Source organism: Cryptomeria japonica, chromosome 9 (genome assembly GCF_030272615.1).
Source record: "Cryptomeria japonica chromosome 9, Sugi_1.0, whole genome shotgun sequence".
NCBI lineage: Eukaryota > Viridiplantae > Streptophyta > Pinopsida > Cupressales > Cupressaceae > Cryptomeria > Cryptomeria japonica.
Genome location: NC_081413.1, coordinates 466,872,389 through 466,892,248, shown reverse-complemented (window position 1 = coordinate 466,892,248; position 19,860 = coordinate 466,872,389). Strand labels below are relative to the sequence as shown.

Genomic DNA, 19,860 nt, shown 5'->3' with positions numbered 1-19,860 from the left:
CGGCTCCTCCAAGCTGCTGCTCATAAAAAAAGAACTCAATAATGCCAAAAACCCTCAACCAAAGTCACTTTATCTTCTTCATGAATCAAACTTTCTCAAAGAGCATCTTTTTGGCATATTCAAAGGTTAATTACATGGCATATTCCCTCTCTCAAAGGAAATCAATCCTTTTAGGAAAACCTTTATGTTTGATGGTTAAGTTGTTGTTAAAAGAAACAAGTTACGTCTCTAGGCATCATGTGATCCAAGAGGGGCCACTTTTTTTATTTAATATAATAATATGAACTACTTATTAAATCAAATGGACATATTAAGTCCTTATTATAATATTAAGCTTTTAAGGCTTTATTATAATATTTAGTTTTATTCCTTGAATATGACACCCAATCACCTCCAAATTGAAACTGGGGGTGCCACTCGTACCTGGGGTGATGATTGGGTGTAGAACTCCATCTTTCAGTTCCCCCTAAAATCTAGGAATCCTCCTCCATGGCTAAGGAATCATCATTGAACACTGAAACTTACATAACTGGCCTCCTGTCAGACCTCCTAACATCCTAGTTGGTGCACCGACCACTACCAGTTTGCTCCTAAAAAATAGGAACCTCCCTAAAATTTAGGAGATAGCTCCTGAACAACTGAAGACGCTCCCAGTGACTCCTATGTTTCCCCTCACTTCGGGTGAACTGACAGTCACTTCCTAAAAAATAGGAGCCTTCCCTAAAAAATAGGAAACTGACCCAAAGCTCAAGAAATGGCTCATATGGCTCCCCAAGGTCTCCTATTCCACTGTATAAGTTCCCTGTCCACTATATTAGCCTACGGGGACTCCTGTCATTAGGCTAATCTTGCTAGAGCTCAACTATCTTAGGAAGGGGACATGACAATCTGCCCTCCCTAAGATTGCTTGTCCTCAAGCAACCTCAACTCAGGGTGCTGTAAGATTTGCTCGCTCTCCCATGTGGCATCCTCAACTGGCAGATCCTTCCACTTCACTAGGTACTCTGTAATGACCCTCTTCCTCAATCTTCTCTCTTTGGTATCAATAATGGCCTCGAGAACAAGGATCATCTTCCTCTCCTCATCCAAGGGTGGTAATGTAGTAGAGGGAACCAAATTATGTCCAATCGCCTTCTTGAGGCGAGACACATGGAAAACATTATGCACCTTGTTGTCGGCTGGCAACTCCAACTCGTAAGCCACCTTTTTAATCCGTTCGATTATCTTGAAATGTCCATAATACCGTGGCTTAAGCTTCTATGCTCCACTCTTCCTAAGAGTGGATTGACAGTAAGGCCGCAACATCAAGTGCACCATGTCACCCACCTCGAAAGTCTGCTCAACCCTCTTCTGATCTGTGTACTACTTCGATTGATTGTGAGCCTTCTGAATATTCTCCTTTAGTGATCTCACGATGCCCTGACTCTCCTGAAGAAGATCTCTAGCCCTAGGCACTCTACTATCTCCCAGTAGCAAATCCAAAAAGTTGGGTGCATCATACCCATATAGCGCATGAAAGGTGACATCTAAATAGACATGTGGTAAGTGCTGTTGTAGTAGTACTCACACAAATGTAGCCACTTAACTAATGCCTTCTGCTGCCCTGCTATATAATTCCTGAAGTATCCTTCCACCCATTTATTAACAATCTCTGTTTGCCCATCGGTTTGTGGGTGGTAACTAGTACTCGGAGTTAGCTCTGTCCCACTAAGTCTGAACAACTCCTACCAAAAATTACTCATGAACTTGCTGTCCTGATCACTGACTATACTCCGGGGCAAGCCATGAAGCTTGAATACCTCTCTAAAAAACAAGTTTGCAAGCTGTACGGTGTAAGTAGTGGTGATCGCAAGAAAGTGAGCATATTTCGTCAACCTTTCCACCACCACAAAAATACAATCCTTGCTCTGGGCTTTGGGCAGCCCGTGATGAAATCCATAGAAATGCACTCCCACTTCCTGTCTGCAATGGGCAGGGGCTGTAGTAGGCTTGCTAGGAGAGATTGTTCTTGCTTGTTCTGCTGACAAACAGGGCACTCCTTGACATACTAAAGAACCTCTGACTTGAGTCCCTTCCATGTGAACCGTTCCCGAATTTGTCTATAAGTCTCGAAGTATCCTCGGTGTCCTGCCATAGGAACATCGTGAAAGGTCCTCAAAATTTTCATCTTCATCATTGATCCTGGTACCAAAAATATCCGTCCCTTGTAAATGATGAGCTCATTTACAACGGTATACCTGTCATTCTGTATTGAACCATCAACAATACCAGCTGCCCATGTGTCTTTTGCATATTGAGCAAAAATCAGTCCATGCCAATCATCTGTAATCTCACCAATGGCACACAAATGAGGCCTCCTTAATAGGGCATCAATAACTATATTCTTCTTTCCTTTGACATACTCAATGTCAAAGTCATAAGTTGTAGCTTACTAACCCACTTTTGTTGCCGGTCATTGAGGTCTCGCTGATTAAGGAAATGTTTCAGGCTGTTATGATCTGTCCTAACCACAATCTTGTTGCCCAAGAGATACTGGCTAAACTTAGCCAATGCGTGCATAATGGCTAACATCTCCTTATTGTATATACTGTAATTCCTCTCTGCCCCCCCCCGCAATTTCCTACTCTCAAAAGCAATCGGGTGCTTATCCTGCATCAACACTGCCCCAATGCCCTCATCCAAAGCATCACACTGAAACGGTCTTGTGAAGTTTGGTATACCAAGAACTGGACAAAAACTCATTAACTGCTTGAACTTATCAAAACACTGTTGTGCCTCATTTGACCAACGAAACTCCCCTTTCTTTGTCAAATCTGGAAGAGGTGTTGCCTGCTGTGAAAAACCGTTGACAAAGCGTCGGTAGAAACCACATAGTGCAAAGAACCCCTTAAGCTGTGTAAGGTTCTTGGGTGGAGGCCAATCCATGATAACCCTGATTTTCTCCGGATCAACTCTGACACCCTCTGCACTGATGATGTGCCCCAAATAGAGTAACTCTGTCATCCCAAACTCGCACTTGGACTCCTTGGCATACAAGGATTCCCTTTCCAAAATGTCCAACACACCTCCAAGTGTCTCAAGTGCTCATCCAAAGACCGATTGTAAACCAGAATGTCATAAAAAAATATCAAAACAAACCTCCGCAACTGATGCTGGAACATCTTGTTCATATAGGATTGGAATGTGGCTGGTGCATTGGTTAGGCCAAATGGCATAACCAGAAACTCAAAATGTCCACAGTGACACTTGAATGCTGTCTTCTCCACATCCTCTTCCCTCATCCATATTTGATGGTATCCAGACCTCAAGTTGATCTTGGAGAAGTAACATGCATCGTACAGCTCATCAATCAACTCATCTATGCGGGATATAGGGTATCTATTCTTTATTGTCTTCTTATTTAGGGCTTGGTAGTCAATGCACATGCAAAGAGTCCCATCCTTCTTCTTGACTAACACAACTGCTGATGCAAATGGGCCCTTACTATGTCTAATATGCCCCATATCAAGCAACTCCTTTATTGTTTTCTCTAGCTCATCCTTGAGTCGATTGGGGTGTCTATAAGGGGTAATGATGATGGGTTTGGCCCCCTTCTCTAACTCAATACCCTTGTTTGGTGGTCTACCTAGTGGAATGTCACTGAACACCTTATCGTGTTTAGTCAATATCTCTTGAATTTGTGGGGGATAATCTCTCTTCTGCTACTCAACTGTAGTAGCCATCAACACACACTCTGCTGCCCACTCAACTTGATCATGTCTAATCAATCTCTCCATCCTCCTCAAGATACCATGCGTAGGCTCCCATCGGACATTCCTTTCAGCACATGTTTCTTGCTGTTCACCTCAAATCTCATCTCCATGTTACGAAGATTGAGTTTGAACTCCTCAATATCATGAAGCCACTTCGTGCCCAACACGATGTCCATCTCTCCAATGCCCACTACGTAGTAATCTGCCTGGAAAACATAATCGTTAAGCTATAGTGTCAAATTTGGGATCCCCCTGGTACAAGTAAGAGTGAAACCATCTTCTACCTTCACTCGAAGTCCCTCAAACTCCTCGGCCTTGAGTTCTGGCCACTAACCCCTCATCAATAAAGTTATGTGTAGCCCCTGTATCTAGTAAGGTAATCACTTGTTGACCACCAAGAACTCCATGAATCTTGAAAGACCCCTCACGCCGAATGCTAGAAAGTTGTGCCACAGGTCTGTCGTCCTCCTACTCCTTAACTAAACCCTTAGAAGCATTCTCTGCTTCCCTATCATAAATCTCAGTATGCTGGTCTGAAATTTCAGAATTAGAATCATCAGCTGAATAATATTCCATTTTATTTGCCTTTCCCTTCAGAGGGCATTTATGTTTGGGATCTCATAGTTCTTTGCATTTGAAACATAATTTCTTATGTCTCAAGTCATTTAATGTCTCATCATCATTCTTTTGGAAAGGCTTCCTTCGCTGATCTGTATTCTTATAGAATGGCTTTTTATCCTTATTACCAGAGAATGGTTTAGATGAAAATTTACTCCTTGGGGCAGCAAGCTCCATGCTACGGGCCTTCTTCATGGCCTCCTATAAAGTCAGCTGATCAAAGGCTTTTAGCCATCCACGTAAAGGTTCGGTGAGTCCCTCAATGAAGAGCACCACTTACCACCTCTCTGAGATATTAGAAACCATCACTGACAGTCTTTGGAAATCAGCAATGTAGGTCTCTAAGGATCCATACTGTTTGAGCTGTGCAAGCTCTCTAAAATACATCTCTGGGTCCTTTTTGTCAAACCGGTCAATGAGCTTACTGGTGAATTCATCATAAGAGGTGATGGAACAATGACCCAAGGTAATCAATCCATGATACCACCACTCGTGTGCCACACCATCCAAATGCAAGGTAGCGAACTTAATTGCCTTCTCTTCTGTCATCGGTCTGAGAGAGAGGTAGTTATCAAGTTTTTGCACCCAAGCTCTAGCTGAACACCTATCTCCTCCGTCAAAATGAGGCAAGGTCAACTTGCCCACAACTTGCTGAAAATTTCTCTGTCCCTGTGAAGTCTTGTATTCTGCTCTACCTGTAAAACCAGCCCTGTGTTTTTTCTGCCCAATGAACTAGTCAAGGGTCAATAACTCCCTAACCTCTAGTGGAAGAGTCATATATTCTGTATTGTGGTGTCGGATTTCCTCAGCTACAGAGATTTGTAGATTAGGCCCTCGGCCTTGTTGAATAGATGCTTCCTCATATGGGATGAAGGAAGGCTGTAAAGGCTCGATATAAAACTGCTGGTGGTAATACGCTCTCCCAAACCACTATTATGCCCCTGGGTCCTGCTAGTCTCACCTGAATGGTGGGTATGCTGTGACTGGTCTCCTTGTGACTGGGCTTGCTTGGTCATATGCCCCAATAGCTGAGACATCATATCCATCATGGTATCAAATTTTCTCTCCATTCTGGTGCCAGGGCTGATTGACCTAGCCCTCTCCTTTGTTGCCGGGAATAATCATTATGTCATGTTGTCGTATTATGTTATGTTGTCGGTAATTATGAGTTTCGGCAGTTAGTTAGTCGTCCCGAAGGGCAGTTGGACGCGACGGTTGGTTGCACCCCTTCGGGTATTATATATTGCATACCTTTCCTTTGAAGTGGCATCATGATAGTCGTATCTGGGTTTAAGGTTATAAGCACTTGATGTACATGGACTGTTGAATTAATACAGAAACTGGTTCTTTAATATATTTCAATTATGTTCTGTGCATTTACTTTCTGCGTTTAATCGTTTACCCATATGTGGCAAACATTTGGCACTGTTGCCTAGACATACTCGGGAAAGGAAGGAGCGGATGGCGTACGAACACGATGGGCCTACCCGTCGGTGAGATTAACCCAGAGGCCGACAATCGTCGTGGGACGCAGAGCGTGATGGCAAGAGGCGAAGGGGAAATTGAACCCTGTAATAATCTCAGCACACTGTTGATATAAATCGTGTCTGAAAGACAAAATAAAAAAAAAAAGTTTTTTTTGTGTACATGGTGTGTGCTTGCTATGTACGGAAGTGATTTATGCCAAATATACTAAATAAGAATAAAAATAAAAAGATACAAAGTGACGAATGGGAAGTGGCACAAATAGCATTGAATCTTAGACAACAAATTGAACGAAGGCGTAGGTTAACGCAGCTTGCCGAGGGATGATCGGCCGAGGGGTTGCTCGAAGGGAACCCAGGAGGTGTCACAGAGGTTACGGAGGCAGAGATAGACGGAGAGAATTACACTCTCTACATTGTCGTAGGGTTGCCCAAAGGGAACCTAGGAGTCATGGAGGGTGCCGAAGGAGAACTCTACAGTTCGCCAGAATACCACCGTAGGGTAAGAAGTTGCGAAGAGTTGGTGGAACAAACATGGCGAAGTCTAAACCTAATTGACGCTACCAGAGACCTACTAAAGAACTTGTCCATTTCGGAGGACAACCGGAGGGAGAGGACCGAAGGTGATGGTACGGTCGACGGTGCTGAGGGAGCACAAGGGTACCGTACGGGAGGCAATTTGTTCGGTTCGGGGTCAACAACCTTCTCCGAAGGACCCACGAGTGGAGAGTCAGGTGCAGGAGGCGGAGGCGGAGGCGGAGGATCACCAGGTACAAGCACACAAGGCACCAGAGGAGCGAGACCCAGCGGTGGGATGGCAAGTAAGCAGAAGATGCCGAAGTTCAACGGCGACGGGAAGGAAGATCCCGTCCGCCATTGCCGCACTTGCGAAACCATATGGTCAGCGAACGGTGTTACCGACCAGGACGAATGGGTAACACAATTTCCAACAACCTTAAGTGGAGTGGCCATCGACTGGTACTCAGATATGGATAAGGCCAAAGTCGGCACATGGCCCGACCTGAAGAAGGATTTCGGGATAGAGTTCCGCCTCCTCAGAGATGACAATGAAATAGTAGCCGAAATCTATGGCACAAAGCAGAACAAGAACGAGACTGTCCGAGCCTATAGTCGGCGGCTCAAGGAACTGTTGGGGAAAATGGAGAGTCAACCAACGAATGGGTTGAAAAAGAGATGGTTCGTGGAGGGACTGAAACACTCCATCCGGAAGAAGATGAAAATTGTTCCACCAACCTCATACGAAGATGCATATAATAGAGTGATGGATCTCGAGAGCGAGACCAAGACATCCAAGAAGAAAAATAAGAAGGATAGCTCGTCCGAGGATGATGACTCTTCTGAGGGAAGCAACAGCGATGGTGAGTCCGGCAAAAAGGTGCAAGCCCTGCAGAAGGACATGTTGAGGATGATGAAAGAGCTGAAGGTTATGAAGGGAGGTCTGAGCAAGACCGACGAAGGGGAGCTTTGGTGCACGGAATGTAAGACGAATGACCACACGAAAGGCTCCTGCCAAAAGAAGGCCTATTGTGATATATGCCAGTTGATGGGGCATCCCACCAGGGAATGCCCCTACAACATGAAAACACGAAACCAACAAGTATTGCTTATGCAGGAACAACCAACTACATCGGTACCGACAGCTCCCAGGTGAACAACAATGCAACATCGGGAGGCTACCGAGATAATCGATGGGGAGGACGAAACATCAATAACAATACAAGGAGCCGGATCCACTACGACTCCAAAGGCCGACCGATGGTACAATGCAGAGCGTGCAACCAGTGGGGGCACTTCGCCAGAGACTGCCCGAAGCGAAAGGCCACACAATATTTGTGCAAATGGTGCGGATCGGGAGACCACGAAGACACCACCTGCCTGAAGTCTGGCGTCAACTTGCTCAATATCGAGGAAACCAAAGAAGAGGAAGTGTTGGCCGTAACCCGCGACCAAGCTAGACACGCAATGTGCCTAGACCCGGAGAGGGAGAAGCGAAGGGTACGGGAAGCACGGGAAGAAATAGAGAAAGAGATACGAGAAAGGGCGAAGGCGAAGGGTACGACGGGTACTTCCAGCCGACCAGAGGTGGAGGAGGCTATACTAAATCAAATTTTAAAACTGGAGGTGCCTGTGAAGGTACACGACCTTCTCCAGACGATGCCTCAATTACGAACGGCATTGCTGAATAATCTCTCCCAACCACGCACCAATACCAACCACCGCACAATTGTTCTTGGGGGGTCTGCAATAGACCCCAGGCTGCTGGTGGTTAACACTGGAAGGAACCCGGTGATTGTGGATGTCATGTCCCCTCTTTAGCTCTGTCTAGCAGAGACATGTGAGTTAGCCTATTATGGAGTCTTGTAGGTTGGCAATGGTGGATAGAGACTCAGTCAGGATATTCAGTGTTTGGATTTGGTGTTTCTGGCAGTAGTAGACCAGTTTGGAGCAGTTCCTTGATTTTAGGAGGCAGTTCCTACATTTTAGGAGGCAGTTCCTACTTTTTAGGAGGTTGTGATAGCGTCCAGGGTTGGGGTTCCATGAGACCATTCCTTGGTTTCAGTTTCAGGAGATTTGGGTGTGTTTCCTAGTTTCTAGGAGCATCCCTAGATTTTAGGGATGAGACTGCCAGTTGATCCATGATTTTCGACATCAGTCATAGACAGGTGACAGGTTCCATTTCAGACTTTTGGAGTCATTTGAGTCTTCTGCAGCTATTTGGGTTATATTTTTAATATATTTAAATATTTCCTAAGTTAGCGTTTAATTAATTAAATAAGGCTATGTTTATAGCCATTTTGGAGTAATAAGGGGTTTTTGGCTTCATCTGGATGCATATGCCCATGTGTTATAGCTCGTTGGAAAGGTCTTGAACTTTTCTAAATGTTTCCCATTTGTCAGGGACCCTTTTGATGAACGGAATTCTTTTATATTAAAAAAGTGGCGTTTTCTCTATACTTGGCGACTTAAAATGAGAAATAAGACTTTATAAGCCTAAGCGCACTTTTCATACACTTTTAGGGTTCGAGCTAGAGGGAAGAAGTTATAAGGAGATGGTAACCTAATTATCAAGTATCTTTTACACATTTCATCTTTGATTTGGAAAATTTGCTCTGGAGAGCGATTCAGCAGTTGGGATGAAAACCCTAGGGTCTTGCCTGTTTGGGACGGAGCCCCCAGCACAGTGGTTATTTGGTTCTTGCATTCAGTTTTCAGTGCCTTAGAGTTGGTACGACATCTTTTCTAGAGGATTCAGTGAACAGAGTTAGGGTTCAGCGTGGAGATTGGGGTTTCTAGCTTGGCATCACCTAACAGCCGTACGGCTGTACTTTGCAGCCATTTCTCTTCCCACGTGGAGCTATGTAAGAGCTTTGGATGTTTGCCGCAGCTTCCTTCTTGATTTCAGTATTCACTTTTCATTCAGGTTGGACTCATTGCTTATTGTAATCTTCCTGGAATTGTTTGGAATCACTATCTGGACAATTATTTGATTTAAATAAATCAGAAATCTGCTTGGTACGATTCTGATTTGGCTGTGTATGAACATTTATTTCCAGTACTCTTTTCATGTACTTGTTCTTCAATTATTACTTGCTGAAAAACTATCAAAAACACAAAAATAAACAAACCTTCAGCAACTTCTGTCTATTCTCTAAAACCATCAAAGGAAACACAAGAAAATATAGTTTATTAATTTAAAAACTACAGCAGATAAGCAAGGGGATCCATCAGGGATCTTTCAGTGGAGATGGGTATCCTTGGCACCATTCTAACCGATACCATCGTCGATGGTGGATCAGGAATGAATGTCCTTCCTGAAGAAACCTGGCGAAAGCTGGGGAAGTCGACGCTGTGGCCATCTACATTCAATCTGCTGGGAGCAAATCAACATGGAATCAAACCCATCAGGACACTGATGGGCCAGCAAGTTACCATCGGGGCGCAACCCTTCATACTGGACTTCGTGGTAATCCCACTAAAGAAAAAAGGGTATGATGCGATCTTAGGGAGAGGGTGGCTGGTGGTAGCCAAGGCCACCCACAACTGGAAGAAGAACACTCTGTCTATGGAGAATGGAGGAAGGAAGTTTATCATAGACCTTGGGACGCAGTTGGTTAGTGAGGAACTGGCATCATCTTCGGAATCGGAGGGTGAAGGAGAAGGCGACTTGAGGGACGAAGGACGAGGCTGCAGGGAGCCCAACGACGAAGGGATTCTCAAACTAGGAGAGTGCTCCGAGGATGAGACAGGGTCATTGAATGGGCTCTTCCACTGGCAGATGGAGGATTACGAAATGTTCCAGAGCTACAGGCTTGAAGTAGAGGAACCAGAGCAAGCAACAGAGGAGGTGTACCTGCCGGAATACAGATAATATTGGAAGGGAGACGCCCCAAACCTCAATGACGTAGATAATCCCAAGACCATTTGTGTCGGCAACGATTGGAACCCTGTGTGGAAGGCCGCAGCCTTCAAAATCTTTATTCTTCTTCTTCTTCTTATGTACAGGAAGGAGACCGTGGTTCCTGTAGAATTTATGGTTCCAAGTCTTCGGATGGCCATTGAAAATAGACTTGCCATCAACGGGTCCAAATCGAAACCCTACCATGAGAAGCGCGCAGGGGACCCGAGAGGCCGAAAGGACACCCGAGAGTCCGGAAGGGGACTTGAGAGATCGGGCAGGTGACTCGACCGACACTGGACCAAAGCGGGAGACTCTCGGGCGAGGCAAACTGAGAAAGGGCAATCCCAGAGGCACGAGACTCAAGCCGAAGACTAGATTAGGGATTTAAGAGAAAAAAAAAATGAAATTTTTTTTTGAAAAAAGAAAAAGAAAAAATCTTTGAAAGTGGCGTTGGGACCACCATGGTGAGACCACTGTGCGGTGGAACCACCATACGGTGCGACTACCGTGCGGTGGGAACCATTGTACGTTGGACCACGTGCGGTGGAACCACCGTACGGTGGACCACTAACGTCGGAGGATACCTGTGGTGGAATACCACTGTACGGTTGAACTGCATTGGGCGTGCGTAAGGAGGACCGTATGGTGTGGACGGTTGGTCATGTTGTCCGTACGGTGTGATCTGTACGATGGAGGGGTGACCATACGGTAAGGAGGGTGTTGACCGCAGCCCCCGGACCCTGCGAGGGGCATTGCCCCTCGACCCCGCTGGGGCGCTGCCCCAGGCCCCATTGGGGCCATTGCCCCCAGACCCCCAGTTTATTTTTGAGCTACAATACACTTTTTGAGTTGGGCAAAGGGCATCAAAGAAGGCAAGGTAAGTGTTGGGTTGTCCCGTACTGTGAGAAAGAAGCTTGAAGCTAAGCAGTAGCAGGGAAGCCATAAGCCGTAGAGGGAGACGGATTTGGAGGTTGCGAACAAACAGAGTCTGAGGGAAGGCATGGTAGGCACGCAAAGTCATACGGCACCAGGGAGTTATTCAGTTCAGTTATCAACCTTTGGGGAGTGTGATGGAGGATTTGAGGCGTCTCCTAGCCTTTGTGCCCGAAGGTTGTGGCCCCTTTCCGGCATGAATGGTACGCTTTGAGGAACTTGGAGTATGTCTCGGCTGGACGGGAGGTTGCCTTGGTGGATGCACAGAGGGCTCGGGAGGAGCTGACCACTAGGTTGGAGGTAGGAGTAGCGTGAGACTTAGCTCAGTGTACCCAAGAGTTGGATGCCGAGAGGGCAGCGCAGGTGGCTATCGAGGACAGATTGGCTAGGGAGACAGTATCATTTGAGTAGCAGTTGGTGGAGGCTGAGATTGAAAAGCGTGTTTTGCAGACAAGTTTGGTTTAGGCACAGGAGGATTGTGGTGTTAAAGGAAGCACTAATGATGACATCCGCACTTGAGCATCGGATGGTAGTAGAAAAGGGTTTTTAGGCGAGGACGCAGCAAGTGTATAAGTTTCGGGCTCGACTGGCGTCAACAGTTCCTGCAGTTCTCTACCTTGGTTCTGTTTAATGTCATCTCTATTTTGTATCAAGTTGTTAGGAGACGACTTCTTTTCTTGGGGGGGGGGGGGGATGATGTTGCCAGGAATAATCATTATGTCATGTTGTCGTTTTATGTTATGTTGTCGTCGGTAATTATGAGTTTCGACAGTTAGTTAGTCGTCCCGAAGGGCAATTGGACGCGAAGGTTGGTCGCACCCTTCCGGGTATAATATATTGGATACCTTTCCTTCGAAGTGGCATCATGATAGTCGTATTTGGGTTTAAGGTTATAAGCACTTAATGTACATGGACTGCTGAATTAATACAGAAACTGGTTCTTTAATATATTTCAATTATGTTCTGTGCATTTACTTTCTGCATTTAATCGCTTACCCGTATGTGGCAAACATCCTTATCCTTCTCAGCCATGTTAGCTGTACTACCTTCATTGTCACTGGAATCACTCCTGTGTGCCCCTAAAATACCAGAAACTGTCTCCCCTTCTGGAATCTGTGGTGGTTGCCACTGGATGTGATACTCTTTTGAATAAGTTAGAAAGCCTCTGTCACTCATCAAAGGTTTTCACTATCCATAGGATGGCAGGAGATTTTGAGCTCTGATACCAATGTAGTGTACCACCCCAGCTACTGATTTAAATTTTTTTGACTTTTTGAAAGTTTGTGTTTTTTTGTTATTTCTGATTTTTTTGGAGTTTTCTTGTTTTTCCTGATTTTTTTTGGTTTTTGATGCTTTGCAGATGAATTGAATGCAATAACGAAAAGTACTTCTGAAATTGTAAAAAACCAATAGACAACTGCAATAGGAAACTAATATAGAGTATTTTAATTTCTCAAGGAACTAGTTACATACCCTTACAACCAACATAGATTGATTAAAGTTTCTTTTATCACCACACAGAATATTTCAAGGTCTGATTTGCATTAGCAGTCTGGTATAAATCTGATTTGCTCCTTATTAGACATCCAAACCTTCTCCTTAGGCTGCTACGTTGCTCCCTGCTGCAAATACGAGGTATGGCTGGAGATTGCTGAGTAGACCTCACAATATATTAAATCAGATCTGTAATTTTCTAAATCTGCACTCTTAGAAGTCTGATTTACTGTTTTTTCTCCTTCACCAAAGCTGGAAATAATATTCTAAATTGCAAAGATACCCTTGGGTGATATTTCACACCTGTAGGCACCTCAAACTGTCATGTCCCCAATTTTTGCCCTTCCTTAGTAACAACATTTCTAGCAGGGTTGGTCTATTATCTAGTTCCCGTAGGCCAGCAGAGCGTGGAGGGAACCAACACATGGGCTTAGAGAGTCATGCATTAGTCTTTCGTCACTAATGTACATCTTTGCCTTGCACATGAGGAATACTTGTAATAAAATCCATAGATATGCTCTCCCATTTTTTCTCTATAATCAGTAGGGGCTGCAATAATCTTGTTGGGAAGGTAGGCTTTGACTTCTTTGTTGACAAGTTAAGCACTCTCTACATGCTGCAAGATGTCATCCTTCAATCTCTTCCATGTGAATCTTTCCTCAATTTTCTTGTATGTTTTGAAGTTACCAGGGTGTGCTACCAAGGGTGGTGTCATGGATAGCTCTCAATGTTTTCTCTTTCATTTTCAATTTTAGGACAATGTAAATTCTATCCTTATACAAAATATGATCATCCACGACCTTGTACCTATTATCCTGAACCTTTCCCTCCATGACCTTGCAAGAAAAAGTGTGTTTGGAGCATTCCACCAAAAATTAGCCTTCCAATTTACTGAAATTTTTGACATTTCACACTGTGTATTTTTCCTAGACATGGCATCAAGTTCAACAACTACATTCCTGTTCCCCTTAACATGCTATATATCGAAGTCATATGCATGTAATTGCTAACCCACATTTATTGTCTTTCAATCAAATCTTGTGACTTAGGAAATATTTGAGGCTGTTATGAGTAGTCCTTACTATAAACTTACCTCCTTCCAAGACTTGCCGTACTTCTGCCAAGGCATGCATAATGGCTAGCATTTCCATGTCATAAATGGAAAATCTCTTCTCTATCTCTTTGAGCTTCTACTTTCATATGCGATAGGATGTTTTTTTTGCATAAGGGCAACTCCAATGCTCTGAACTGAAGCATCACATTCCAACATGAAAAGTTGAGAAAAATCTGGTATATTTTCAAACATTGGTTCAGATTTGACATGGCAGTATATTTTCATTCTCAACAGCATATTCCATTTTTGTTTAGTAACTTAGTTCTTTGCATATTCCCAACATATTCTCTTTTTTGAAAGGCTGTGTGGATATTTTCACAAGATGAATCTGCAACCAAAAGCTCCAATTGGCTGCAATTAAAAAAATACCTACAAAAGAAAACAATTAAATTTGTCAAAAATCGTTATCTCTGCAAAATAAAACTGTAAAATAAGAACAGTTTGTTGATTTAGATTTACATTTTATGCCTTAAAATGTCACTTTAAAATGCCTTAAATAAATTCATCCATTTTCAAAATTTTGCCTTTCATTAATAGAGTCCTTATATTGATTGATTATATGATCTGTGAAGAGCTCAAAGGAAAATGGTCATTGTGTGAATGATTAAGGAGGGTTTGATGGCTTAGAAAATCCAAAATACTTGCATTTTCTCTCTGTTTCTTTGTGAAGATTGCATGGGTGAGTTTTACATGTGGACTCAACAAGTAACTATGAGTACTTGCTAAGAGTTACACTTGACAAAATGCAGGAAATTGCCCATGATCAAGCTCTATAATTTGTTCACTTGTACTCTGTTTTTTGATCTGTGAACCAAACAAGAGTGTATCTATACATTGTAGAGTTAGTGAAAATTCTCCTGCCTCATTTAACATGCAAACTATAATCCCATGCAGGATTAATCTGAGGAAATATTCCTTTCATAATTATGAATATTAAGGACCTATGCTATTATAAGCTACGTGACAATGCACAACCTATTACAAATTTGTAATGCTACAAAAAACTGATACTAAAAATAGAAGTGTTTTGTTATTACTTAATCATTTTTTGATGGGATCCTACTGTGTGTAGACATTAGACTTGCCTTGCTAAAGAAATAAATCAAATTAACTTCCGATGGTCTATTTTTGGATAGGCTCCATATCACCATGTAGGCAACATGAGAATACACATCACAAATTTCTCTCTATGAATGTTATTTATATAGTTCTGAGTTTTATTACACTCAATAATTACACGAATACATGGAAAATAACATTTAACAATGTTTTTATCGTGATAATTTACTTTCCATCTTTTTGCTTTAGTTATAAGAAAAATACAATAAAAAGGCTTTTCATCTTTGGTAGTTAATTCTTGAGGTTTTCAAATTGTTTTTGATCATCTGATCTTTCTATTTGCACTAAAATCAGGTGGTGGTTTGCGAGAATCAGAAAGGGCTATTGAGTTGAGCAATCTCCTTGGTGTGTACATCAAGTCATGCCAGGTACAAAGGAACAGATTTTTATTTATATTTCTTTTCACTAATTTGTATCTATGTCCTAATTTAATGTTTCTGCATTAGTTGTTTATCTAACAATTGATGTTCTTTATATGTGTTCCTTTTTATGATAATATTTTTTTTTTTTAAATAATGGGCTGTAGCCGAGAATTTTTATTTATTGAAATAAAAAATTTACAATCTTAGTTCAAGGGAGCATACCGGTAGGAAAGAACTAGGAAGAAAACCTCCAGTTGTAGCTCGTGTACAACTAAACTTTATAGTAGTTCCAAAGTGGCTAATATCCACCCATATACAGAATTTATAAACCCAACCAGAAGATACATAATAGATGAGCCCATCCAGATGATACTACCCCCCTGTTTACAATATATAATCAACCTTCTTTGTTGAGCAGCTAATATCTCTGTTCTATATCCCTCAGGTAGGCAATACTGGGACTGATCTTTCTGAATCGTTTCTTCTGTTATCTGGAATCTCACCTAACAGTCCCAACTTATAAGGTTCTACACCTGCCTTAAGACTTTTATTTGCACTTTTGTTAGCAACCAAAAAACTCAAAGACATTTGTTAGCTAAAAACAGTAATATATAAACATGGGATGAGATAGAGCCCTTAAGGAATCAAATAAAGCCATTCGAGTCTAATATCTTTAGTAATATATACCTATATAGAGATCACACAGACCAATCAAGGCCAAATCACGCCGATATGCCATGATAAATATAATCATTTAGTTAGCAAAGGAAAATACCCATCCATAGTGATTATGATAATAATTTTTATCCACATATCAAAATCTACAAAATATACCAACTCACGAGAAAGGCTTTTTTCCCCCTTTGTTACTATTCCTGTTACACAAATTTGTATATTCATATTCTTTCCAATGTCAATCTTAGACCCATTGTCTAATTTTCTCTGTTTCAAAACTATGTGAGCTAAAATGTACAAGCATTAGACAAAGCTATGATCTTTGAAGGATATTACTTAAGGAGTCATGCAATTAGTTGCTACATACAAGCTAAAATTTATAAGGTTTTGACTTGCTGTTGACACGGTTCATGGCTATGACCTTTGAGTGTAGCCTTTAGTTCTTTTAGACTGCCAAAGGATCAATGTTGGCTCCCACCAACAGAAGCTGAGGCAAACCAATATTGTTATTACAAGCGTTTTTGTTATACATTGTTTGCAAAGGCCATTTTCGTAGGTGATCTAATGAAAACTTTATTTGTTAGGATGGAAAAAGCTTCAATTGGAGGGAATAAGGTGAATTTCCCATTGCAAGATCTGCTTGTTTGTATCTTGGCACTCAATAGACTTGTAATGACCCAAGCCAATTTTCTATGCCAATTTTTTTCACTTTTCAATGCTTATGCATTTTGTCAAACAGTTTGTGTGCATACCTTTCATGAAGAGTTTCTGATTGCAATATGTTGGTAAATGTTTTCTCTATGTTTTGGATCAAACCTCAATGACATTCTTTATTCTTTGAACATTTAAAAATGATACGTCAAATATTTGCAATAAATTTCAAGATTAATCAAATGAAGATTATACTAATTGCTATTCACATACACAAACTCAGAACTAAGTCTTTCCTGACCTCTAAAATAGCAATTATGAACACTAAATGCTTGTTGATGTGAATAGCCCAACTCTGCGGTCCTTCACTAGTGTCCACGCCTATGTGTATTACTACAAACGGTTGCACCTCAGCTCTAGAAAGTCTATATAAGGACCAATGCACCCTTCCAAGTGTGCAGCAATTCATTTACCCTCACATTTTGGCTGTGGACTGGGTAGTGGCCAGTAAAATGTGATTTTTGTGGCTCACGACTCCCTTTAATCTAAGCACAAAAATCTGTGATAAGTGTGGTAGTTAGCAAGGATCTATCTAAGCATACTACTTCACCCCTAGTACATGCCTTGTCTCATGTCCAACCTGCTGTTTTTTTGGGTGGCTAGCACAATACATCCAAATTTCCCACTCAATAAATATTTATATCGCTAGCTATAATAGCTTCCTTGTTGGCAATGGCGTCCCAAAGTTCTCTTTACTGTAAACATTATCAAATCTTGCAATTAGGCTTCACTTGAAAATAGGAGAAATATTATTTTATGGTTTGTGCAAACCTCTGATAAATTAATTAATCCTCAATTGTTTAGCTCCTGTGTGAAACCTGTGCGATTCCTCTTGCAATTTGGCTAGGGTAAATGTTTCACCATAGAAATCAATTCCCTTAGCTTTTTGTCCTAGGGTTTGCTTAATCAACAAACTCAAACTCCACAATAGAGAAAGATAAACAAGCATGTCCAAATGAGCTTTCAATTCCTCTTTTACATTCTCCCATAGAATAGTCTTGAAGGGACTTTTTAATTCCCCGTTTAAAATATTTCATTGAAATATCTTTATAAAGTGACGTTTACAACATTTCTTCAATTTGCTTAAGTCACTTTACACACTTAATTGAAGTCAAGTCATATGAGAAATGTGCTTTATTGGATAATTTATTTAGTTAATCTACTCTTTGATATATCTTGAAATTACCCCACATGAATTAAATAGGCTAAGTGGAACACTTCCGGCTACTCTATGGAAGGGGACAATAGAGTCCTCCCTTCTCGAGATTGCTTGTCCTCATGCAATTGAAGATTCAGATGCTACATAATCTGTTCACCTTCCCATGTAGCATCCTCTAAGGGCAAGTCCTTCCATCTAATGAGATACTCTTTGAGCACTTTTCTCCTCAACCTCGTCTCTCCGACATCTAGGATAACATTAGGAACCGAAACCAATCTCCCCTCATCCAACAATGGAAGTTCATGAGATGAAGTTATATGCTATCCAACAAGAAACATGAATTACATTATGGATTCTGCTATCCTTAGGCAACTCCAATACATAAGTTACCTCACCAACTCTTGGTAGAATCCTATAAGGGCTATAGAAGTGATGTTTAAGCTTCTCAACACCACTCTCCTTCAAAGATATTTTTTGTCAAATTAAGTCTCCAACCTTAAAACTCCTCTCAACCTTGTGTCTATCCACATAGGTCTTCTATCAATTTTGAGCATGATGAAGATTATCCTTAAGTGACTTAAGGATGTCTTGACTCTCCTAAATCTAGTCCTTCGTCTGAAGAACTTTGTTGTCCTCAAATGCCAAGTCTACAAAAGATGTAGCATCATAATCATACAATTTTGGATAGCTCGTGAATAGCAAAGGCTAAAGGCCCATAATCGGGTGCATAGCTTAATCGCCTTGGTATTGGCTCAGGACTAGGGTGCCTTGACTGTCCTAGCCTTCCCAATTAGGACCCAAAATAGGACTTCACAATGGTCACATTATGTGGCTGGGAAATTTGGCTCCATGTCGGCCTACTTCGAAAATACAAAAATCTAATGCATGGTTAGGTATAAAAGGAAGCCTACCCCCCTCATTTGGTAACTAGAAACTAAGGGGAAATCATAAGTGAGCTCTCAATCACAAAATAAATCCAAGTATATGTGAGCAAGCAATCAAGTATTCATCAAGCATTGAAGGAGAAGGTCAAGTCAAGTTCAAGCATTCATGTTCAACCTTCTATGAAGACATTCTACCTGATATCCTAAACCCTTGCATGAGGATTCAAGAAAACTTCATCAAGGTATCAAGTTCAAGCATTTTTAGATCAGATCTAGCTTTTCCCTCAAAAAGAAAGCATTCTACTTCTACTTCAATTCAATTTCAATTATCATTTCAATTTTAAGGTTAATTCCTAAACCAGGGTTTGACTAAAGGCAAATCCCCATCAACAAACCTATTTTCTTCTTTCTGTGTGTAGGGAATTGTCTCAGGAGCTGCAAGAGAGGAATCCAGTGGAGTAGATGACGACAATAAGACTCAGTTTTTGAAGGCATGAAAAGTAGAGGACCAAGATGACTAGCTCCGCTCGGTCCTGAGAATTTTTGATGATCTTCTAATTGTGGATTTTGTGCATCCCCTCGGTGCTGGGAATTTCCAACGATCTTCTAGTAGTGGATTCTGTGTGTCATCCTGATTCGAAAAACATCAAGTTTGTTTGCCCCCTATATTTGGAGGACTAGGGTGATCTGCTCCCCTGGTCTTGACAATTCAGCCCGAACTTTCTGTCACAGGTTCTGATCTATTTTCCATTCTTAGATCTATGTTTATAGTTTTGCATGATATTTGGAACATTTTGTTACTGCTATTTAATGTCAATTTCTCATTGTTTGTCCTAGAGCATTGCAATTTCACCCTAATTCAAATTCAGTTTCAACTCAACCAACGGAGGAATTAATCTAATTTGTATTTAGTCCTTTTAGGGTTTGATCCATCAAATTCAATTTCCTTCTTAATGTGAGGTGGTCTTGTTGGTGTGTTTTTTGTGCACGTGCAACTTAGAGTAAAATACGTAGAGATATCCAATTCTCTCTTGATCAAGATCTTCTATGTGCTAAACAGATGGACTGTGTGATTACAAAGCGACTCCAAGGTTCTAGATTTATACGGATAGTTTTGTTGTCCTCATTTTTGTTT

General features: G+C 41.7%; 1 protein-coding gene across 3 annotated transcripts in view; it reads left to right on the top strand.

Moving 5' to 3' along the window:
* The window catches only part of LOC131075920 (uncharacterized protein YKR070W), a 317,903-nt gene that overhangs the window by 53,379 nt on the left and 244,664 nt on the right, over positions 1-19,860 (top strand). For all 3 annotated transcript variants that reach the window (XM_058012870.2, XM_058012874.2, XM_058012871.2), the window contains one exon: positions 15,229-15,302. In XM_058012870.2, the coding sequence (XP_057868853.2) occupies positions 15,229-15,302 (74 nt within the window). The remainder of the gene's footprint in view (positions 1-15,228; positions 15,303-19,860) is intronic.